The sequence below is a fragment of the Aythya ferina genome (assembly GCF_964211825.1).
Source record: "Aythya ferina genome assembly, chromosome: 4".
NCBI lineage: Eukaryota > Metazoa > Chordata > Aves > Anseriformes > Anatidae > Aythya > Aythya ferina.
The window spans coordinates 9768457-9793390 of NC_140300.1; the positions used below are offsets into that span (position 1 = coordinate 9768457).

At 38.1% G+C, this 24934-nt stretch overlaps 1 protein-coding gene across 10 annotated transcripts in view; it reads left to right on the forward strand.

Moving 5' to 3' along the window:
• Positions 1–24663, forward strand: part of MSANTD1 (Myb/SANT DNA binding domain containing 1) — a 50471-nt gene extending 25808 nt beyond the window's left edge. For 4 of the 10 annotated variants that reach the window (XM_084517819.1, XM_084517818.1, XM_084517821.1 and 1 more), the window contains 4 exons: positions 2839–2931; positions 3378–3642; positions 13935–14219; positions 23670–24663. In XM_084517819.1, the coding sequence (XP_084373945.1) occupies positions 3389–3642; positions 13935–14219; positions 23670–23910 (780 nt within the window). In that variant the 5' untranslated portion in view covers positions 2839–2931; positions 3378–3388 and the 3' untranslated portion in view covers positions 23911–24663. Of the gene's footprint in view, positions 1–1329; positions 1452–2838; positions 2932–3207; positions 3261–3377; positions 3643–13934; positions 14220–23669 lie in introns of those variants that run through there. The other 6 variants (XM_084517812.1, XM_084517814.1, XM_084517816.1 and 3 more) reach the window with 3 other exon arrangements.
• The last annotated feature ends 271 nt before the right edge of the window (positions 24664–24934 follow it).

The window sequence follows — 24934 nt, forward strand, 5'->3', positions numbered from 1 at the left end:
TGAGGGGTGCTGGTGCCAGGTGCATCCATGCCCTGGGCTTGGTGGAGGTGCAGCTCATCCTGCCAGCAGCTTTCTGCGTTTGGTGGCCAGTCTTGAGGTAGATGACTAATCTTACCTGGCTGGTGGGTTGATCTTGCTATTGGAGCTTCTCCTCCAAATCCCTCAGCTCTGGGGAGGGGGAGAGCTGTCCCCCATCACAGGGGGATGATTGCCTGTCCTGTCCTGGGGCTCCTCCTGACGTGGTGGCCGAGGTTAGCATCTCCCAGGGATCATGCAGGTCTGCAGAATTTCAGCCCACAGGCACAGTCTGGAGAGGTATATTTTTCTCGTCCTGGCTCTGGTGAGGCCTGTAGGGATGATTTTGGGGATTAAAAAAAATAAAATAAAATAAAGCTTTTCTTGCTTTCAGCTCCACATAGGCAAACAGCCACTTTATCAAGCCCTTGGCATGTGCGCTTTGGCAAGGCAGAGGAGGCATCATGTGGAGTCTCTGTAATTAATATCAATGACTTTCTCGGAGGAGGGGGTAAAAACTCGAGTCCTTGGAAACTTAGATCCCCTTCTGGTGCTGAGGGGAGGGGAATAAGGGAGGCATTATTAGAAAACATTTCTTTTATTTAACAGATGTTAAATAGCACTATGCCACTATATCAATCTGTCAATTACCTTAATAGGAACCAGCATATAGAGAAGCAGGAGATGCTTGTTGGAGAGGGCAACAGCGGCCTTGTTTCTGCAGGGTCTGGGGGCCGGGCATGGCCCTGGCAGATGGGGAGGTGTGGAAGGAGCAGTCGCACATGTGCTGGGCACATGGGGCTGAGAAGAGGAATGTTTGTGGACCATCACGGGAAGAGCTCGCTGCAGATGGGCAGGTTCTCTCCCACCCCGTCCTGGTGGCTGTGCTAGAAACTGGATTTTAAAAATTTTTAAAGCAGAGATCATGCATATCTTTATTTTTTCCTTCCCAATATGTATAACATGCTATAGGTTTCAGCAGTATTCATGAATATTTTCAGGATCCATGGGGTTTAAAAGCTGGAGGGGGCAAACAAAATTGGATTACTGAAGGCTGAAAAGCAACCAGGTCTTTGCAAATAGTGTACAACGGTCCCAAATCAGATCCAGCTCTGTAACAAGAGGCTGGTGGTGTTTTTCTCTCGGACACCCTATTTCTTTCTTAAACTTGTCCTGGTGATCCCCTGCCGCTGGCTGCAGATGCAGTCAACAGAATTTGGTGTGTTTTTATTAATATAGCTGCATGGAGCCCAAGGTTAAGTGATGGGAATTTCAAAACAAAACAATAAACTAATAAAATGAACGTGTCACCAGCTGATCCTCTTCTGACCACCATCTGTCCCCCGATCATGTGATGTCTCCCAGCTGGCCACCCAAGAGACAAACCATGCAAGATCATCCACACAACATATGCTGCTATTTACACATTTTTAAAGGTAATAGTTGCTAGGCTGTCATATTACTAGTTAAAAGTAGTTATTTGGAAGCTAGTTTTTTTTTTTTCTTCTTCCCTTTTTTCTTTTTTTTTTTTTCTTTTTTCTTTTTGAGGAAGCCAGTGACTCAGCAGGTATATTTCTAACAGAGACTCGTTCAGGGTTGGATCAGTGGAAGTTCCCGTGTACAGTGAACTGTGCACAGTTCCCCCCCACACCTTGTTCTGTGGTATGCTTTTGTGCCTTTTCATGATAAACAGCAGAATAAATAAAAAGGAAAGGCAACGATACTACAAATTTTATCGGTGTACCTTTTAGGAACGTTATGTGCTCTCCTTGCCATCTCCAGGATGCAAACCAAGCTGTGCATTTTTAAACTATTGTTAAGATCAAGGATGTGGTTATGAGAAGACTTACAATTTATAGGATACTTAAGCATTAAGGATTGAGGCACAGAACATTTCCTGGGGATTAACGACTGACTGGGTGAGCCTCAGGCCATTAACCCCTGCCTGCCATTAATCTTCAGGAAGTGCCCTGCAGTGAGGTCGTTATTGCTGTTATATGCTGAAACAGAAAATAATAAGAAAGGTCCGTGTTTTATTTATTTATATTTTACGTAACGCAGTTATATTTGGACTGCAGGGAATTAACATCTTTCTCTCTAGCTGCTCGTGCTGCTCGAATTAATACATTTCATGCATCTCACCGCTTTGTGAAGGATTGTCAGCTTGCACGAACGTGAGTGGGGGCAGGATTTGGCCCACTGCTCGTGTTGCACAATGTTTGATACGATGAATAAGTAAGTGGTGCTTCTCTGGTGTAACTGCTGGCAGAATGTAGCCCTGTATAGAAATCAGCTCAAAATGCTTGTTTTACAGCAAAGCAATTTATTCACAGTTCTAAGGATCCTGCAGCCTTTTTTTAACTCATTGAATAATCCTTTTAGGTTCCCCATAAAGCAGGTGAAATGCTTCTGCTGCAGTCCTAAGGCAGAACACAGGCTGCATAAATAGCATCTAAATTACTAGGAATACAAAATACACATACAGTAATACATACCTACAAAGGCAAATTCATACTGACAGGACTGCAGTATGTGCTTATCAGCAGCAAAACATCTCAGGGAAAAAAAAGTGCCTTTCTATTAAAATTGCACATGCATTTCTCTCCGTATTTAAACACTTAAATAGTATTTTGTGCATGTGCTTAAAAACAGATGCGGGCACCTTTTTAATGAGGCTGCCTGCTTCAACATTTATTAGCTTGGAGATGTATAGTTTCCATGAAGCTGGCTGAAGCTTTTTTTTTTTTTTTTTTTTTTTTTTCAGAATATCTTTGCAAAAAAAAAAAGCTTTTTTTTTTTTTTTTTTTGTGTACATGGCCTCAGTCCTTGCAACCTCCTAGAGAGTCTGTCAAGGCGCAACTTAAAAGCTCGTTCAGGCGACCATGACCCCCTGCTAGCAGATTGTCTGCCTAAAAGGTAAGGGAAAGCTAAAAAAGAAGTAGAAACTTAAAAGTGGCTTCTCAAAGGCTGCATAGATCTTTTTTTTTTTTTTTTCTTTTTTTTTTTTTTTTTTTGTTAAACCTAAAGTGTTTAAAAGCTTTAATATTGATGGCCTGTCAACTTTGTCCTGATTCTTTGGCTTTCAGTTAAAAGGTTTTTGTTGTTGTAGCTTATGCAGTTGCTCTGTTGCTATGGAAACGTGACATCAAAATGACGTTTCTCTGTTTAAAAGCTTTTAACTAAATTCCTGCCTGTCAGATGTAGGCCCCATTTTGTGCACTCAAGCTTCAAGCTGTTGCAAAAAGGTTTCATATGTTCTGTTGTCATTCAAATTCTTTATCCACATATGCATGTCTTGCACTACAAAAACCTAAGCTAAAAACTCAATCTATATTAAGTGTCCTCTTTTAAAACCCTTTTAGGTCAGTCAGCAATGGCTGCAGCAGAAATTCCCAGTTACATTGTCTCTTCTCAGACTGAGAAACACAGAAGGGCCAGAAACTGGACTGATGCAGAAATGAGAGGTTTAATGCTGGTCTGGGAAGAATTTTTTGATGAACTGAAACAAACTAAAAGGAATGCCAAAGTTTATGAGAAAATGGCTAACAAACTCTTTGAAATGACTGGAGAAATTCGCCACGGAGAGGAAATAAAGATAAAAATTACAAATATGACATTCCAGTACAGGTAAGCTTCAGTTAATTCTTTTTATTTTAAGAGATTTTAGCAGGGGCAACGCAGTGGTATTTGCTTTTCAGAAGGAAGTATCCTTCAGGAAATCTGTAGATAAAAGATTAAAGATTGTTCATATCGCTTTTAAAATTCTCTCTTGCCAGTGCTGTTACGTCATTGTTAATTTTTCCCCCATTTCATTTCAAACTCCGGGACAACTTTGTTTCTTTATAATTAACTAGCATTGTTATGGTGTAGAGGGATAGAAATGCATTTAGTGGGAAAACAGATTTTTTTTTTCTCTTTGCTGAGGGGACCGATTGTGTGAGCTTGGCAGCAGCTCCTTGCAGGGAAACTCCTGCAGTTTGAAGTGGCCAGTGAGGATCGGCATTGCAAGGCAAAGTTTTCTTTTTTTTTTTTTCTTTTTTTTTTTTTTTAAATATGAAATAATGTTTTGGGGGAATGAAGCTCCTGGATTTTGTTACTGTGAGTTGAAGGGTTACACTTCACGGGGCCAAGAATAATTGAATGCCTTCTTGCCGAGTGGCACACATTGCTATAATTATAAGCAGCACCAGCGAAAGAACGATCATATCTGCAGCGAGGGAATCGATGTGCACCGTCAATACCGCTCCCAAAGAGTTGGGGGGAGGGCAGAGGTGGCTACAAGGAGATGATAAAGAGCAGGCAGTGTCACTCAGGAGGGGAAGTTGCCTTTAAAAACGCGCTATGCTTTTTTTTTTTTTTTTTTTTTTTTCCCTAGAGAAAAAGAAATTAAAACGAAACAGGAATATTTGCATCTCTCTCTCTTTTTAAATTTTCTTTTTTTCTTTTTTCTTTTTTTTTTCTTTTTTTTTTCTTTCTTATCTCTGTGAGGCACAAACTGCCTTGTACTGGAAATCCTGAGTGGTGATTTTAGCTATGTGCTTGTAATGCAAGAAAATCAAATATGTGACTCTTTTATTTAATCTCTCCTCAAAGCTCGTATTAATAATAAAAAAGGTTATTACAGCAGGCAACCATGTTAAAACTGCTTGCTTTTCTCTGAGGCAGCCCTCTTGTATTTAATGCAGAGACTGCTCATCATGTAGAAAACTAGGGAAAATCCTGTAAACCCCTTAACTTTGAATGTCCTTCGTCTACGTTTGTAAGATCCACAAGCGTAATCTTTAACATCATTTTCCATAACATTAAATCCATGTTTTGTAGCAAATGTCTCCAAAATGTTTCACTAACCCTGTTGCAGTCCTTGCAGTTTTTTTTTTTTTTCCACCCAGACTGTAAATGAGAAAGCTGGAAGTAAGATAAATTTTTGCCCTGCATCACCCAGCAATTCACACTCAGATGAAGAATTAGAAGTTGAGAGTTGTTGGCTACCAGGCCTTTGCTTAGTCTGCTAAATCTGCAGTCCTCCCTGCTGAGAAATACATCTCACAGCACTGAGATTTTACAGGTGTCTAGCAACACCGCAAAATATTTAAGTGCCATAACTGCCAAGTGTAATAGGTTATTTCTGTCAGCCTTTGTTCTAAATTTTCAATGTTGTCATCAGTCAGACTGTCTCAGTTTTCCTAATTAATGTTTTTGCTTTAAAGTTGCAGTGGGGGAAGGGAAGAAATAAAATCACCCACGACCATAGTCTGCGTGTGCATGTGGAAACATAGCACTTTTAAAAAATTCTTATAATGCTTCTGTGAACTTCAGAGATTGTTTCTGTTGCATGTTGTCATGCTGCTTTTCTATAGTGCAGTGCAGTGCATTGCAGCTCCTTGCTTGTTGATTAAGATGCAAATTTATGAAAGTTAGAAAACTGCCTTGCACTATCACTGTGCTGTTTCATTTTGTACTCGTGGATTTGAAATGCATCTTCCTGATTGTTTGTTCCCATCCAAAGCACGCTTGTGTGCTTTGCTTTCAAGTTGAGGTGATAGAAAGAATAGGGACAAACACAAACTATGACTTAGAATTCATAGTTTTCTGGAGGCTTTTTGTTGGCATGTGAGGATAGGAAACGTGATGAAACTAAATGATGTGTTAGTTGCCACTGACTGCTGGCTTTGCTTTGAAGCATCTGAGTTTTAATCCACATTTTGGTGCCTGGAGGATACTTGAAGATACTTTACCTTAGTGTATTTCCATGCATCACTGCTGCACTGTGGCATAAAGCTCAAAAGAAAATCCTGAAAGTGGATAAAATGATCTATTTTGGGACAATATTTTGTAATGATTACGTAGATCTATCAAGTGTGACATGTGAGCACCAGTGGCAGGGCTGAGGGGGTGTTCTGCACCCAAGCGATTATTTCTTCCCACTCCTTCAGGATCTCTTACTTTTTACCCAACTCTGTAGTGTCACAAAGGTGCTATGGTCTCTACTTTAATAGTCAGATACTAACCAGATTAGAATATTTAATCAGGTAATAGTGTTATTTAGTGGTGAGCCATGATTTCATAAAGGAAAATATTTTTTTTGTCCTACAAACTATGATATATACACATGCACATATACATAAACATATACACATATATGTATATATTTGCTATAAAAGGAAAAGCAGTACTTGGATATTTTTCCTAGTTCAGTTAATGAAGTTCAGTGGTAAGTGTTGCTGCTGGCATGTCACATCCTGGAACATCTCTTGAAAAAAATATTAATGATCTGAAATATTAAAGGATCTAAAATAGTAAACACATTTAAAAGGAACACATTTATAATGGCGAGCACATTTATAATATGCTTTCCTATCTGAGGATCCCATAACATTTTGAGATCCAATTCTATATTGTTTTGCTTATATTGCCCAATGAAAGCTATTACTCATGGTGCAGAAGAAGTCGAAGTCAGACAAACATATAAATAGGCGGGGAGGTGCATTTCTTATCTAGCAGTTACTGCAGTTGCTGCAGCTAATGCAAATTTGTTCATGGTTATGGTGGCCTGGAGCTCAGGCTGGGCTAGTAGCCCAGGTGTTCACCCGGGTTTGTGGGTACATTTTTTGATCCTAAGTGGAATGCTGTGCTGCCAGATAAAGTTAGTTCAGGTGTAGTTCAGTGCATGTGAGCTTCTGTCACAAAAGCAATTTTAGGATGATCATATCCCATTCCTCCACATCTGCTGTAAAAACATTGTAAAAATGTTAAAATGCCTTTATATAAATCTATTTTATGTCATTATTTCCTCCTTGAATTCTCATGTTTATTTCAGACTGCCCTATATTTCAACAAGGTGACAAGAGAATGAGAAGATGTTTAGAAAACATGATTAGGATAAGATGTGGAAAGCTTTCTTTATTGAGAAAAATGGAAAACTCTGTGACTCGCTTGGAAAAGAAAGCAAAGAAATTGGAGGAGTTCTAGAGGTGCATGAAAACATACTGCCCTATTTTTGAGAATGTAAAGCAGGTATTCCTTTTGCCATAACACAAGAAGCTATTTGTTGAAATTGCAAGGCAAGAAATGTAAAACTAGTTCAAGTCATATAAATTTGTATTACACTGCATAATAAGCATGTGGAACTCATTACCACTGAAAATCACTGAGACCAAGAGTGGTAGGTTGTTTTATTATTATTATTCTTACTAAAGATTAGATTTATTAAATAAAAATACAGACATTGTTTGTCTTCAAATTAGAGTCATAAAAGACAGTGGGTTTCAGGATATTACTAGCAGTCAATGGAAAAGGAAGGAAATATCATTATGTCACCCAAAAATCCTGTCCATCAACATGTTTTTGAAGTTTTTAGTACTGACTTTGGTCAGAAGTGAGGCAGCAGGATGATGATCTGGGAGCAGCTCCTGTATTCCTTTTCATTACCGTGGTCCAAGAGCATTTGCAAGAAACTATTCAGGGAAAAATATACCATATCCTGAAGTAATTCCTACTGCAGTTTTGCTATGTTAAAGAGCGATTTAATCTACTGTGGAAATTACTCAACTTGTCTGAGTGGAAAGTTTTGCACAGGTGGAAGGAGAAAATTTGTTGCAGGTGCATTTGGGTAAGATTCTGCATTTAGGAATTGAACTGGAACCTGAAATTTTTGCTGTGGATAGACCAGCCACCAGGCTTTTAAAGTTTGGTTTTAAAGACACCTGGGTAACGAGCTGCATGAACATCCCTATTTATCTCTGGTGGAAGAATGAAAAGCTGAGTCAAACCTGCTGCAATTCAAAGTTATCTTTCTGATTTGCTGGGTATCAAAAGTTTTGCTGAGATTAGTATGTCATCTCTTGTAGTTCAGTTTTTTAGGTTGGTAGAATACTTGGGGCAGCCAGCACACATAACCCCATAATTAGCCCTTATGAAAGAAGGCACTTTCCTGTCTCTGCTAATATAGTGATATTAATTTACTACATACATTGTAATATTGCTACTGGCATAATATGCACTGGCTTTTAAAAATAAAATAGGGCTTGCAAAGCTAGCACAGTGGTCCTCAGTTTTGACTGATTCCCTCTGATGTTTAAAAATAAGAACAGTGAGTGCAAATTTATTATTTTCAAAAACATCACCCTCCGCAAAGCCTAGGAAACAGGATGCAGCTGTTTCTATTTTATTTGAATCACAGTCAATTAATGTTAATGATTGGTAAATTTAAATCAGTCTCATGATTTGAATAAAAGATTAGTCTAATTTTTTATTTTCATGTGTACATGATAGCAATTAAACATTGTTGCTCATGTAATTCATTGCTATACTCTATGACATTAAGCAAGTGGAATATTTGACCTCTGCTACAGCAAATGATGAAATATAAGTGCATCCAAATTACTGCAGAAAGTTAAATTTGAATATTTTACCAGCTTTCTCTTTAATTTTAATAATTCATAGCAGATGCACAACTTAAGTACTGTACTTTCATACATCTTTCTTTCCCTCCCCGTTGATTGGTTCATGAACAGTTGTTATTTATTATTTATTTTGAAAGCTTTTCTCAGAAACCCCAGGAGATGAATCTTATATCCATTCCTTAAGGCAAATAGTAATATCAAATACTGTAATAATAATAAAAAAGCAATATTGTGTTGAGCAAAGAGAAAAGAAGAAAAAAGGCAAGTTATAGATTACACGATTTTTTTTTTAACTGATGAAATAATGATTTTTAAAAACTCTCTAGAATATAATATAATAATTTTATTTTAGAAGGTTGGTAATAGGCACAGAGAATAAAGTCTGAAGAAAGGTCAATAGCAGCACAAATTACTCAGCTGGTGTCTCAGACCGTTCATTTTGGCAATAGGACTTCAAAAAACATTAATTTATTCACTTCCCTATGATAAGATGTGCAACCACCTTTTAGATTAACTGAGTGACACTGTCTTTCATACTTCAGATACTTGTCCACTGGAAACTTGACTTTGAAGCCTGAGTTTTTGGAGAGAGCTCTCAGTTGCTTCTGCTCTCAGTTGGATTTTAATAGAGCCTTGTGAAACAGTGACAGGCCTAGATAAACTCAGCAGGAATTTATTTTGCAAGCTCTGTTGACTTTCTCACTTACCCCTGTTTCCTACCTAATTTTTCTGTCTGGCTCACTCACTCAGGCAGTGATTTGCCCAGTATATATTTTCAAAGAGTTGAATGTTTGGCTTTTCTTCCTTTCTCATTTCTGAACTCTTGCATCCCAACCTTACTCTTGTCCTGTTTCATTCTGGCTTCTTCATTTTTCATTAAAAAAGCAAAAGCAAAAAAACACATAACAAACCAACACAAAAACAAAACAAAGAGAAAAGCAAATTTACGTTTTAGATGCAACTGAGACCTGCTGTGATGATTTATGGTAATTACTGACTGAGAGCAGTAAACTCATCTTTGCCTTAGACTTCAGTTCTGCTGGGGTTTTAGTTACATTAATGCAGGCAGAAACTCTCAACTGTTTCTCTAGGTTTCCTTGTTTATTTTAAAATAATCAGTGAATCCTGAAATTTAATATTGCCAAGCTATCTATTTGTTTTTTACCAGAAAGCTAAAACATCACTACTGTAGCAGTGAATGTTCTCACTGTTGTCCTCCACCTGTAGCATTCCTAGTTCTTTTTGAAAGTAGACACTCCCTTTTTCATTATCTTATCATCTCTCCATCTATGTAATCATTTATTTTTTTAAGAATGATCCAGACTCCATACAGGTAGATGGTTGCTGCTGGTGTTGCTTTTAAGCTAACAAAATTCCCCTGCCAATCTCCTGGTGGTGATCACTTATTTATTTATTTTAGCCCAGAGCTATGGTAGGTAGTCAGAAGTGGAAGAATTTCTACCCATACAATGCATTCAGAGCCATAGAAATATCTAGTTTTATGCATCTCCAACCCTAGAGTTGTAGGGGCAAATGATAAACTACAGCTCTTCCTTCAACATCATGAGAGTGTTAGCAAAAATGGGGTCTAGGTGCACAGCTGACCTCCAACATAAAAACCAAGGTATTGGCCTACTTGGGAAAATACCTGCTCCTGAAAACTTTTGCTAAAGTAAAGAAGACAGCATTTAGCTCAGGATGATATAATAATGTAACAGAAGACTATTTTTAGTGCCATTCTAGTGATAAATTAATACTTGAAATGTAATGTATTCAGAATGGTCATCAGGGCACTCTAATTAATAATAAGATAATCCTACACGGAGCTGTCTTAATTTGGGGTTTAGACCAAATATTCTCTTAATAAAAGTTGCTTACTGCTACATTTCTACTACTTTATTAGCGGTTAAAGGATAAACATGGAAGATGTGGACCTGCTGCTGAAAGGGGTGGGTTATTTACTGACCACAGATGCCTGTGTTAAGGCTGAGGATGCTCAGTACCCTCTGTCTGGGTCCTCACTGCCCAGGTCTCCCAGGCTCTTGTGCCTGGAACAGGGTTCAAGGAGCAGTGGAAATACAACTAGTAGAAAAAACTATTGAGTCAGGGATCATCTCTGAAAATTTATGAAGATTGAGGGAGGTCCTTGGTGAATGAAGAACCTGCTGTTGAACCCATCTTCAGCAAGGGCAAGAGGAATTTACAATTGATCAGCTTCCCCTCAACTCCTGGGATGATCACAGAGCAAGTCATCTTGGAAGCAGCGTATGGTCACATGAAGGAGAATGTGGTGACTGGAAATAGCCAGAATGGATTTACTCAGAGTGAATTGTATCTGGCTGAGTTGCTTGCCTTCTCTGATTAAATGACTAGATCTGTGGATGAGAGTAGAGCAACGGATATTGCTTAGCTTGACAGGAGTAAGTCTTTTGACACAGTCTCCAAGATTGTCCTTGTATCCAAGCTGGGATCATAGAATTCAGAATATCCTGATTTAGAAGGGACCCATGAGGATCATCTCATCTAGTCCAACTCCTGTCTCCACACACAACCACCCCAAAATCAAACCCGATGTCTGACAGTGTTGTCCAAATGCTTCTTGAACTCCATCAGGCTTGGTGCTGTGACCACTGCCCTGGGGAGCCTGTCCCAGTGCCCGACCACCCTCTGGGTGCAGAACCTTTCCCTAACCCCCAGCCTGACCCTCCCCTGTCCCAGCTCCATTTCGTTCCCTCAGGTCCTGTCGCTGTCCCCAGAGAGCAGAGCTCAGCGCCTGCCCCTCCACTCCCCTCGTGAGGGAGCTGCAGGCCGCCATGAGCCCTCCCCTCAGCCTGCTCTGCTCTGGGCTGAACACACCAGGGGACCTCAGCTGCTCCTCATATGTCTTGCCTTCTAGACTCTTCACCATCTTTCTAGCCCTCCTTTGGGTGGATGCTTTCCGATAGTTTGTATCCTTCTTATACTGGTGGTCTTAAACTGCACACAGCATTTGAGGTGATGCCACATCAGGACAATCCCTTCCCTCGACTGGCTGGCAGTGCCCTGTCTAATGCACCCAGTACAGCTGGCCCTTTTGTCTGCCATTGTATACTCCAAATGGATGGACTACTAGCTGGATGACAATCTGACTGGATCACTGGGCTCAAAGTGCGATGGTTAATGACTTGTATTCTACCAAGAGGCTCATTCTAGGTAGAGGACCACCAGGGGCTATGCCAGAAAATGTCCTATTTAATGGCCTGAAGGAGCATATATTGGAATGTGGTTTTGCAAATGATCAAACTGCAGGGTACAGCCCTCACAAGAAAGGGCAACGCTACCCTTCAGAAGCTCCTAGATAAACTGGAGAAATGGGCTGACATGGACCTCGTGAAACTCAACAAGGACAAAAGCAAAATCCTTCCCCTGGGATGGATGAGTCCCCTGCAGAGACAGGCTGGGCAGCAGCTCTGCAGATGAGGACATGGGGGACCTTACTGACACGAGGCTAAACACAAGTCAGATGTCTGCTCCAAGAGCAAAGCTGGCGGAATACCATGGCTGAGCATTTCTTATCCTTTTTGCCATGTTGTTTTGCAGTTCTGAAGGCTCAAACCATGTCTGGTGAGGTCTTAATGCAGCTTGCTGGACTTTGTTCTGACATGGCAGAGAAATGCTCGTGCATGGCTTTCTGCTGTCTTGCCCGTGGGATGACAGAACATGGTGAATGCATTGCAATGAACAGTTGAGGATGGTAACGTTTTAAAATAAATTGTTTGAATATATTGAAGGTTTCACAACATGGACAAACAAATGTGAAATGCAGACCTGGCTACTAGCTCATAGTGGTATAATTGATTTGCTCTTCATGTGAATAGCCTAAGCAATTAAAGTAAAAATAATCAATATCAAGTGATGGTTGCTGTCTGCCCTGAATTTAGCTATTTTATGTCTGTGCTTGATGGATATAGATGTATTTGTAGTTTGTACTAGATATTCTCTGACTATGAAATTGCAGCAGCAGGTTGTGAAACATGTATGAAATTAAAATTTTGAATGCATATAGGGCATAAAAATACAGTCAGCTGTGGAGGTTTTGCTATGCAGGGCTATAATGTGCCTTCCCAAATATCTGGCAAAGCTCATCAGCCCTTGCAAGGACAAGAAAAAAAGAAGAATCTTTAAATAGCTTCAAAATCTACGCAAATATTTCTGCCTTTTTTCCTCACTAGTGGATTTCCCCTTACCCTGGGCTGGGAGATGTTTAAAAGGAAGAAGTTTAAGTTCCCACCTTTAAGTTTGGCACCATTTTTATCATGTTTACATGTTATTTACTTCTATCTTTTGTGGGGATTGGTGTGGGCAGGATGGATTCAGAGGAGGAAAAACCTGGAAGGCTTCAAGAAAAAGGGATGGGCCAGGTGTCCAGGAATAGTTTTTTATATCTTTTTTTTTTTTTTTTTTTTTCCTGCAAATTGAAACCTTTTCCTAGCTGAGAGAATCAGATTTGTTTGTTTGGTTGGTTTTGTTGTTGTTCATTTAAATGTGGAGCAGTTGTCATTGTCATTGATCTTGACGTTCTTGTTTTCTTCCTTTGCTGCACTTTCATTTAGAGTAACAAGACTCTAACCAGGAAAGGCAAATGAGAATAAAGTTTGGGATGCTAGCTTGGGTAAAGGAGTGTTTCTGAGTTGCATCTGTTCACCTGAGTTTTGTATTTTTCAGTAAAAGCAAATAGAATAACAATGGATGCCAAATGGGTTAGTGGTGAACTTTGTGTTAGGACTGAATGACAGATCTCATAATAAGATGCAAGTGAAGGACAAGGTCATGGCTGATAGTCCTTCCACTGTAATGTTTTTGTGCATGCTGTTTATAATGCATTATTAACTGCCTGCTTTTTATTTTTTTTGCCATATGTGTGTGCACATAAATGGACCTATACTTCTTCCTATACTGATCTTTACCCTGTAACAGATGAGCAGACATTTACATCTTATGGTTGTTACTAGAATCTTCACAAGGCTAAGCCAGAGCTTATAGACAACGTTAGGAAAAGAATAGGAATGATATTTATAGACATTTATATTCCTAATGGAAAATAAATACTTTTCAACACATGGAAGGCCAGTGCTGACCATAGTTTGGTAAGGCTGTGCTGCGTTCCCTGCCCTGGTTGTCCTAGTGCACTGCCAGGGGCTGCTGTCAGATCGGTTAGTCTGGCAGTCTGCAAGGAGAAGAAAAAATATTCCATGATCAATGCAGTGCTGTTTTCATTAGAAGCTGTCATGTCCTTTATTTGTGTTGCATGTAAACCCCAAAGGAAATTCGTCTTTTAATCACAGGTTAAAACTAGGAAAAGAAACTTAACAGCTTCCTTGGAGATTAAAAGAAAAAAGTGTCTGATTTTGTACTCATTAAAAACATTCAGTTCGACTCCCAAACATGACCAGAACAAATGTTTTGAGATAGAAGATCTGTATGAAAGTTACTTTTAAAGGAAAATAGGCTCTAATGTTTTATGCCATTTTTTTGCAGGAAATTAAAATGCATGACTGACAGTGAAACTGTTGCACCTGACTGGCCTTACTACAAAACCATTGATAGGATTTTATCCAAAGTGACAGACCACAGCGATGTGAAAATGCATGAAAATCAGCAACCGGGTCCTTCTACATCACAGACAGAGGCCTCACAGTCTCCATCAGCTAAGTCAACACCTCTGTATTTGCCATATAACCAGTTTACATACGAAGGAAGGGAAGAGTGCTTTGAAGATGAACATTCAGAGAGCTCGTCAAGTTTACTTTCTTACAAGCTGAGGTAGTATCTAATTTTCTTCCCCTTTCTTGTATTTCAGAGAATGAACCCGGATCAACTATCTAAAAGGGAAATCCTGGAACGTTTTCCTCTAATGGCTGTTGTATCTTTCTTGTAAATCAAAAGTGAGATATATTTCCCAGTGTCAGCCTTTCTGCTGAATTAGGGCATTTTCTTTCTTCCTTTATGAGAGATTGGAAGAGAGTAGGAGGACTGGGCAAAAAGTCATGTAATATTGCCAAAATTCAGCATGCATGTCACTGCTCACATGAGGTAGAGTGTTTGTAATAGGAGTACAGACATGTTCAAGACAGTACTGAGAAAGCAATAAGAGATATAGCATACTGCTTAGATGACTCTTGGCTTGCTCTAGTTTTATTTTGGTATGAGTAAGCAAACTTTCCCTGGCTTCAGCTATTGTTAAAGTAGAGAAAAGTAGCATGCTAAATATTGCTGTGGACACCAAAATGCAACCATTTTAAATACAATTGAGAATGTCATTTTTTCAAAGTAAATGCTAGTTTGAGAGTGCAAACGTGTTGCCTTTTTTGATAAGATTGGAGTAGTTTGGAAGGTAGCATTTTAACAAAAGGCAGGGTTGTACACTGGATACAAACTTTAGATTTTACTAATCACATTTTTTTGTCCAGAGTAGTGTGAGATAAGAGTTGATTGCAGTTTTATGGCAGCAAAAAAGTCAGTCCTGGAGATCCTTACCATAAGTCTGTGAGCCTTTAACTATAACAGTAAAATGATCTGTCAGTCATGCAACTGAGAAGGTGTTATGCTGGAAGAAGAACCAACCCTGCAAGTCTGGATTATTGTTTCCAGGCTTACTCTTGGATGAGTAAAACTAGGATAAATGCATTCAATCATTTAAGCAATGGTCTTTGAATGGTTGATTATTTTAAAAACTTTCTTTTGGCAATTGAAAATATATTATGGCTATCATGCGTGTAATTTCTGAGCTGTTGCAGCTTTTTTGTTCACAAGCAACAATTTATTTTTTTCATCATAGATCATTGTAATGGTTTGATAACCCTGATAAATGATCTCTCTGCAGTTGCCAAGATCAGGCTTCTTATGCAAGAACTTTCTGCTCCCCCAGTTCATAATTTGATTTCCAATAATATTTTTTAATAGTTAAGAGGTTACTTTTCTACAGCTATGGGGCAAATTTTATTCACTAGGCTGTTGTTGTGGTTTAGCCCCAGCAGGCAGCTGAGCACCACCAGCTGCTGGCTCCCTGTCCACAGGTGGGTTGGGGGAGAGAATCAGAAAGGTCCAAGTGTGAGAGTTTGTGGCTTAACCTTAAGGCAGTTTACCAGGGACAGCAGAAGCCAAACAAACCGAGGAACTGGTTGGCTGCTGCCCACCAGCAGGCCTAACAGTGAACAGCTCCTTGGGAAGACAAATGCCATCACCCGGAGTGTCCCCCCCTTCCCCTCTTGTTCTCTGGCTCCATCACCCATGATAAGTTATCATTTGATAACTTAAGGTTGTATTTTTTCAGTTGCAAGATGTTAAGTTTCTTCAGGTTAGGGACAATTCCTGTACAACATCGATTTTGTACCATGGGTAGCTGTGAGGGGAAGGCAGAGGTCACCACACCAGGTCTCATTGCAAGAGTGTAGACAAGCCATCTCAGAAGTAAAGCTAATCAACCACAACTGTGCATTCATTGTGCTTACAGTTTGCAGAGTCCCACTCTCATGTAGATGCTTTCATTTACAGATGGGCTTTCATCTTAGCAGACTTAAACTACTCTGCCTTCTCTCCACAGTGATAAGAGTGATAAGATTTGGAAAATTTAGGCTATCATGTGTTTTAGCCAGCTTCAGGTTCAGTGTTGTTTGTTTTTTTTTTTTAGTCCATTTGTGTGTTTTTCTTTATTTGTTTATTATTTTTTAGCAAAAAAAAATATTTATACATTTGAACTTAGCCAAGTTAGGAACTATTGGTCATTGAAATCTAGCGTTTAATGGTGCAGCAGGTTTTCAGCTGGCTGCAAGCCTACATGGCAGGTGATGATGCTCTGTCCATGCTGTAGCTCAGGCTGCAGTGCTACTGATGCCCGGTAAGGATGACAACACAACTGGCTTCATGAGCTGCAGGGAAGGACAGGTTGACCGTCACTGTGGTAGGACCTCCATAATACGTAGCTCCCTAACTTGCTAATGTAGTTGTGCTCTCACAGTCTTATTCTCTACTATAAAATTTGTTTGTGCAATGGAATACTGTGCATATCATTTAAAAACAAGATATGTACATGTTCAAAAGTTAAAATTCAGTTCTTCTGTGTTTAAGGAAAAAAATGTTGAGCTGTGTTTAAAGAAAAAAAAAAGTTGAGCTGTACATACCACGTGAGAGATTAGTATAACATTTCAGGTGAGCGTCGTGACCAGATTAAAAATCTGCAGGTACTTGTGATATTAATGGGACATGTACCTGGGAGGAAGAAAAGTGGTATTAAAATATTCACAGGGGGTTTTGAAAAGCTTGTACAGCTTTGACCTGTTTAGTTAAGTCTGATGAATTAGAAAAGAATATGTACTCCTTTTTTTTTTTGGCCAGAAGGAAATACAGCACTTGCTAATGGTATCAGATGGGTTAAAATCACTTAAAGCTGCCATGGTAAGACAGGGAAGATAATTCTTTTGGAGTTACTAATGGAAAATTATGAAATGAGAAGCAATTTTCAGCTTAAGCAATTAGTATGTCATCCTGTATGTGAAAAACACTTTGAAATAACCAACAAGAGCAAAAAGAATTTGCATACAAAATTTGGGTCCCTCTTGGCTTTTTTTTTTTTTTGGTAAATGTCCTTGACTCTAAACAGTACACGGTTGATCTAACATATTCAAAAAATGTTCTAAAGACAACACTGGGATTTGAAATCAAAAGAATGCTTCAGATCCCCAATCTCCCTCTCAACTTTATTATTTTATGGCTATATAAAACACTTAGTTTAAAAAATATACACATATGTCTATATGTAAAATATTGGCGTGTTTTTCATCTATGTATTTTATGACTATGTAGTTCTTATTTGTCTGTGAAGCAGACTATACACAGATCGGTTAAGTGTGCAAAGTAAGCTTATGCTGTGGGATTTTTTTTCTCCAGTAATAAAAACAATGATGTTATGGCAACAATAGATCAGTGAAAAAAACTCAAAGGGTATGTTTTTTTTTTTAAAGCCAACTTTTAGGCTTCTGAAAATTTTACTGTTATTCCCTTAAACTCTTGAACACAGCTTTTAAACATGAGCTTTCTGTTTTTCCATGGTATCCTTGATCATAGCAGGAGGATTCTTGGCTGTATAAGTTACAACATTATAAAAATATATATTGAATTTAATATTTAGCTTTTATGACAGAGAAAAATGTCAAAATTTACACTTCTGTCAATACATACACACTCTCAAACTAAAAATAGTTGAAGCTAGATTCCTTTACATTTTATTGGAGTCTGGGAGCTTCTTAGAAAAGCTTCTTAGAAAAACTTGTTTTTCCTAGTTAGTGATAATACAATTAATGTGAGATCAAATTAATTTTTATTTCTGTTGCAATTCACAGATGAGGAAAAACATTTGGAATTCCTATTTCCTTTAATGGGATGCCTGCTATTTGTTCAGTATTGCATGAACACTGCTCTTGGGCTTTAAGAAAGCTTATATTGTACTGCAGTGTCCATAAAACATCTGACAATGGTAGAATTATTGTTGGATAATATAATGTGATGTGATGGAGTCTTGTACTGCAGCTTAAACTTTTAAATTCAGATTTCATAACAATGCTATAAATGACTTTTTATCTAATTGAAAACTGTTTTTTCACCCTGTGGATTAATTTATAGTCTTGTTTCTTCATTGTTAAAATAATGACAAAACATAATTATGCAGATTGTGAATGTGGTTCAGACCTCATCAGTTTTGCCATTTCTATCAAACTGAAAATGGGGGTGAAAAGAAGTTACTTCCGTAGATTAATAGACTATAATAAAACCACAATGCCATCTAGTCTGACTTCTGTTGAACGCTGCCGATGTATTTGAATTCAGTTATTCTGATGTGTAGCCCAGAATGTTACGGAGGGGATTCTGTGGTATGGTTCCCTTCAGCAGAGGACTACTGCATTCTGAAGCCCCTGTCTCTGCTCTCCTCCACTTCTCTGTTCCTGGGATTTGTTTGACTCTTGGAAATTTTTCATGAGATATCCAGTCCAGATCTGATATATTTCGAAGATGGAGAAATCACTCTCCTCTATAATAATCTGGTCCAGAGATTAATCCCTTGCTTAAACAAGTATGTTGTTTCTAATTTGAATATAGTGAGATAAACTTTCAGATGCTACTTCTATTTATCTTTCCTTCCAGTGTATTTGAGATATTTTTAGTATTTTTTTTGCTTTCTATCTAGATGTAGTCATGTACCATGATACCGTCTCTGGTATACTTTCATTTTTAAAAAGTAAATTGAATAAATTGGTACACATGGTTTACACACAAGAAAAGAGTAAGAATAGGTAACCAGAATTAACCAGGATATGTATTGTTTAATAGAAGTGCATTAAAACTTGGTAAGGATGCTAGTTCAGGAAATAACAGTTTTGGCAAGTCCTTTAATCTTTCTAAAATAATGCCATAGTTATTTAAAATCTGAATGGGCGGCTTCTACAAAGAAGTTTGAGCTTAGGGCTATGCACATTATATAGTGCATCTTACCTCATTATGCAGACTTGTTATCATAGTACGATGCTTTGCCCAGCCTCCGAGCCATTTTTTGTGGTGGTTATCTACACTTCAAGGTCGAGTCTTGTAAATTCCTGAATGCATTTGGCTGTATTTGAATGAGCCTAGTTTACCAGAAGATCCAGATTGCTTTGATTCTCAGTCCTCAAACTGTGAAGATCTTTCTGCCATCTCTAATACTAACATTTAGCTCCAGATCATTGTTAGTTCTGTTTCATAAAGGTGGTAGGGTGGTCTACTCAGATTTGTTCATAGCTTCAAACAAACAAAAAAACTCCACCAACAACAAAACAAACAAAAATCCACAACCAAGTCAGAAACAGTAGTTAGTTCTTAATGAATTTTGAATAAAAAAACAATAGTACTTCATGCGCCATGAAGTAGTCAGAAAAGAAGAGTTGTTATTGTGGTTTTGTGGAGGTAACACAGGTAGTAGACTGATTATTCTGTGTTTTAACTCCCATTTCATTAATTATTCACACATATTTCTTAAATGAGCATCATTGGGTGAGTGTAGGCAATCAACCAAGGAACTTTTTAATTGGACAGTGAATTAAAATGATTTTAGATAGATGTACAGTACACATATTTGAGACTGGAAGTGTCTTGCCTAGTTATACCTGGAGGTTTTGCTTTGTTCCTCTTGGACCCCAACACACACTGTCATTTCTTGTTCATCCTTATAGATGAGAGGGAAAGCATCGCTTCTCTTCATTTCTTTGAATCCTGCCTATTTGTTTTAGGCCATTGTGTGGAAATAGCTTTGCAAGGTTCTGCTTGGAACATGGTTCTAATGCCAGAGCTCTTCTCTGTCATAAACACTGGAGGTCCAAAAGTACCACCAAGTTGTATTTGAGGTCCTGGATTTCCCAGACCACTCTTCCCTTCAGATCAAAATCTACCTTGAGAAGTCTCTCAAGGCTTGGTGATGAGTAATGATGCTTCTTTGGTAGAAAGATGCTGTCAGGATCTGTTGCATTCTCATCGTCACAGAGATGTTGGTTGCACAGGAATACAACGTGGAGAATCAGCAACCAGCTGATGTTTGTTACATGAAACATTGTTCATTTCTTATGCTGGTGCCTTGAGACTACCAAACTAGACATACTCCTAGCTGAAACTACTTGAGGATATTGACGCTGATGGGATACTCACTGCTGAACCCTATGTGTCGTATTCCTATCCCTGCTTCCCTCTTGACTTTCTGTTAGAAAAAGTTGGAGAGGTCTCTCTGGCCCTACATAGGACACCTAGAGCTTCTAAAGAAAGGTGGCTTGGTATCTGAAGAAACTTTTCAAGATTCAAATATTCAGGAATCACTACATTTTATGTTGTTTCATGTCACTGAGTGTCCTTTACTTGTAAACTAGATTCTTTGGATCCTTCTTTCCTTTTATATTTTATTTATTTAGTTATTTATTTATTGGAGACCCTATTCTCAAGAGCTTTCCTTCAACAGCTATTCTGCAAGAGAAAGAATTATAAATCTTGTCCTTATTATGGACTTGTGAATCATCATAAAATGTCCTGCATTACTGTGTCTCTAGGACAACCCTTCAAATATTTTTTTTTCTTCTCTTAGAAATAAAGTATATTTTAAATCTTTCAATCCAAAACATTCCATCTTTGTTTGTTTGTTTCTGTCATTCTATGTCTTCCTGTTTTTCTCTTTCTTTGTCTTTCCCTGTCTTTCTTTCTTGTCCTGATTGAAATAAAGATGAAATGGCAGTCACAGCCACCAAGAATGATGATGCAATACTCAGTGCAGCTCATTACCATCTACATGCCCCAGATTTTCCCTCTCATTCCTTATTAAGGACCATTCTCACTGAAGCTTGTTTTGACAAGACACAAGCCCTCTTGTGGCTCCGGAAGCCAGCTCTTACCCATTTCAGATGGATAAGTTTTACCACAACTACTTTGTAATACTGTATAGCAAAGAGAATAGAGAGACCCATCAGGTTTCAGGAATAAACTTCTCTTCACAGAGGACTTAAAATTCAAAAGGTGACTTTTCTGGCAAGTGGATTGGCTTGTTGCTCCAGCTACCAGAAAGTATGCATTCTTTATGAATGTGAAAGCAGTGATGGGAACCTTGGAATAACAAATTTAATGTTGTTCTTATGCTGCCAAAGACCTTTTCTGCCAGTTCAGCCTCCTTGAGAAGCACAATTCAATTCATTTGGGCCTTTAGATTAATGGGAGCAAACAATTTGTTGTTAGCCAAGACCCATTCTTGCTGGATTGTCTGACTGTGATAACCTTATTGATCAGCTTGGCCCGCAGTTTGCGCTGAGCCACATGCATTTATTTGATACCCCAAATCAAATATGAGGTTAGTTCACTTTGAATACTTTTTGAAATTGATTAACAAACATAAAGATGGTGGTTTATCCCTTTCCTCAGAACCATGGTGTAACAGTGTAATGGTGACAAAACCCGCTGAGTTGTACAAGTAACTTTGAATACTTGGATAATCTGAAAGCTAATGGCCTTTGGTCACCATGTCAATGTACATTTGTAAAGACAGATCATTGCTGTTTCTTACCCGTGCACAGAGGGACATCACATTAAAATCAAGAAACAGTATTGAAACAGTTTCCCTCAAAACCATTTCTATTTTTTTTTTCTCTAAGATTTTAATAGCATTTAATTTGATCCACTTGTTTCTTTTCTTAGACTCCACTGTTTGGGGGTCATTACACACTTAAATGCCAGGGAGACTGTTGTTTTGTTATATTTGCATCAAGTCTTTCAGGTGTTTAGGGTTGTTTATTTTTTTCTTGCTGAGAGATCGGAATGTCACTGTCACTGTTGTACAAAGCCTGTCAAGCAGGATAAGAACTTACATGGAAATTATGACACAAATCTGCCACAGCTGAGTGACCTCCTTCCTCACTCCACTTCTTCACATTAGTAAAAGCACATTCCTCAAGAGCTAGGCTGATGTCCTTGGTCAAGGTTACCTTGAAATCTGCACGGTATTGATATGGCATGCTACTCACAACTGTGCTATCTAATTATTGGATTTCACCTAGGAAGAATGCTGTGTTTGGCAGAACACAGCTGAGATTGCTGTTTGTGTAAAGGGACTTTGAGACCCACCATCAGATAACTTTGATGTTGGGGACTCCAGTTTGAGTTACAAAAGGTGTGAATGAATGCATGGACTGTCACTCTAAGTTAGAAAAGAAGCTACCCATTAGTAATTGAAAGTTTTTCAGATGTGTAGTTCACTCGCATGTTTGCCTTGTATTTGCCTTTCTTCCTCTTTCACAGCCCAGTATGCTTCTTTCTTACCTTACACATTAAGAGAAATGGATTTTATGTGTGTGTTCTGATGTGCATGCCACGCAGGCTGGTTTTGAATTCCTGTGTTGCACTGTCACCCCAAGTTAGGATGGCCATGTGAACTTTCCATCTTCAGAGTCTTTATTGCTAGGTTTCTCTCTGTTTTCCAAAACAAAAAACCAACGTGATGCAGTATAGAGAAAATTCTCCAAATATGACCCAAATTGCATGTGGCAGTTCTACAGATTTCAGATAAGGACATAAAAAAAAGTAGACAAGCATGTATTAACTTGTATCACCTGAGATAGCTTAGAAACATTTTGCTAGAGGAATAACAACATGTCAGCCTTAGGGTCTGGGAATCTGTTTTTCTCCAAAGGCTACAAATACACTTTTTGAATTTCAGAAGAACATTTGTTTGATGATGATGATGATTTTTTTTTTTTTTTTTGCTAAATCTCCAAATAACAATTGATTACTATGTTGAATACAAAGTCTTGCCTGTATAGTATGATGAAGGGAAAACTACAGGTAGGGGGTTGTAATGTGTTTGAATTATGTGTTAAAATGCTAGGAGTTTGAAGCGAGGTATGGTTCTATCTTAACTGATAGAACTTGTAGTTAACCTAAGAATGAGAAGAAAGCACCCATAGTGTCTTGTATTTGTGACAAATACATTTGAATAAAAAAAATCTTGAACTACAATTGGCAATCTTCTCTAAAGGCAAATATGAAATGTCATCCATCTGTGACCTGTAAGAAATGAAGGAGTCTTGCAAGCTGTATCCTACTCAACTTTCACGTTGTTTATAATGTTTTATGATGTAGTATATAAATAAGCAGTCAGTGCTACTGCTGTGTCTCAGTGCAAGGACAAACTCCGAGACTAGCATGCAGTAACAGTATCAGTCCTGCTGATATGATGCTTTGAAAAAACTAGAATTGTAATTTACCACTACACAAAACAGTACAGTGCAGTGCTTTCTCTGGGTGGAATGTTTATTGCAGCTTTAGAACTGAAGTTTAAAGTATAATAAATATAATGACCAGATGGGCAAAACCCCTCTCCCAGCACAGCTTGTAGACTCGATATGTAAGAAACATCAAGATAAAAACAAAGTACTGGTATTCTGTGGGGGGAAAATCTTGTTAAAAATAATGGGATTTTAAAAGATGTTTTTACAGTCAATAGCACTATGCAATATACTGTAGTAAATACTTCTGTTTTGGCATGCACCTGAAAGGGAATATATTGGAGAACCTTTTTTAAAAAAAAATAAAAAAATAAAAAAATTGAACTTAGGTGTAACTTTACCAAGAATGTAGTACAGACTTTTATGTCCTAACATAGTTTTTTTTTTTTCTCCCCATAAATATGAATTTAATTGTTAGCAAATATTCCTGTTTCAGAACTGAAGAAAGACCAGTCAAGAAAAGAAAAATGCAAAGCTGCAGCTTTCAAAAGAAGAAGCTAAAATTAATGGAGGCCATGTTGGAAGAACAAAAGAAGTTAAGCAGAGCTATGGAAGAGACCTGTAGAGAAGTGCGCAGGATTCTGGACCAACAAAACATCATTCAAGTTCAAAGCTTACAGCTACAGGAGAGAATGATGAATCTACTGGAGAAAATGATTTCCAAATCCAATGTGTAGTTTCCCCTTGTGAATGCCTCTGAGATTATTATTGATATTATAGACATCCCCTTGCTACACACCTTATGTGTGTCTGTTGCCCTATTCCCTGGTTTTCCATGGAAATTAAAACCTTAGTGTAATCTTAGATAAGCAAAGAGAAAAGATAATGCAGTGTGAGGGCTATCTGGCATGAAAAAAATAGTGCAATATATGCCTAAGTTGAATTATTTTTATACAGAAAGAATAAGGGATGAAGCTCTGGGAACTTCGGTACTATTATGCCTAGGTCAGATATTGTTTTACAAACAGATGTGTTGGATATTTCTTCACATCAAGGACCATACCCTGACCTGTTGTAGGGGAACAGAATAATGTGTTCCTAGAAATGCTAATTGCATCTTGACTTTGCTGTTGATTAAACCTTGTTTTGAAACATAAACAGTGATTGTTCAAGTGACCTATGGTTCTTGTGAAGAGCTACTTGGGACGACGAGATGCATCCTTTTAAACTCCATGCCTGGTATGAACAGTACTCTAAAGTATGAGGGTAAAAATAGTCTATTCAAATACAGTTTTCATAAGCAAACAAACAAATCCTTACTATATACTGAATACTAAAATGTATAGAAGATACTTGAAGTTGCTTTTGATATTAAATGTTTAATTTTTTTTCATTATTAACTGGAATCTGTTGACTTAATGAACAACCAGCAATGAAAACTCTCATTTATTCTCTATCACAGAAAAAAATATTGTACTGTGTGTATATACATATATATATATATCTATCAAATGAAATAAAGAAAAAGAAGAAACATTTATTATTTCTGGGTTAGACAGTATGCTTTGGGACAGTGAAAAATACTGGGAGAGATAATCACAGTCAAAGGTTTTAATTATTGATTGCAGTGTAAAGATATCCTGTGCTGGCGGCAAACTATATAGATGGAAGTCATGAAGATCATTCAACACCTCTACACCAGTAATTGCTGGTGGTGCAAATCTGATAACACAAGTAGATGTTTAAGGTGTGGCTGCAGAT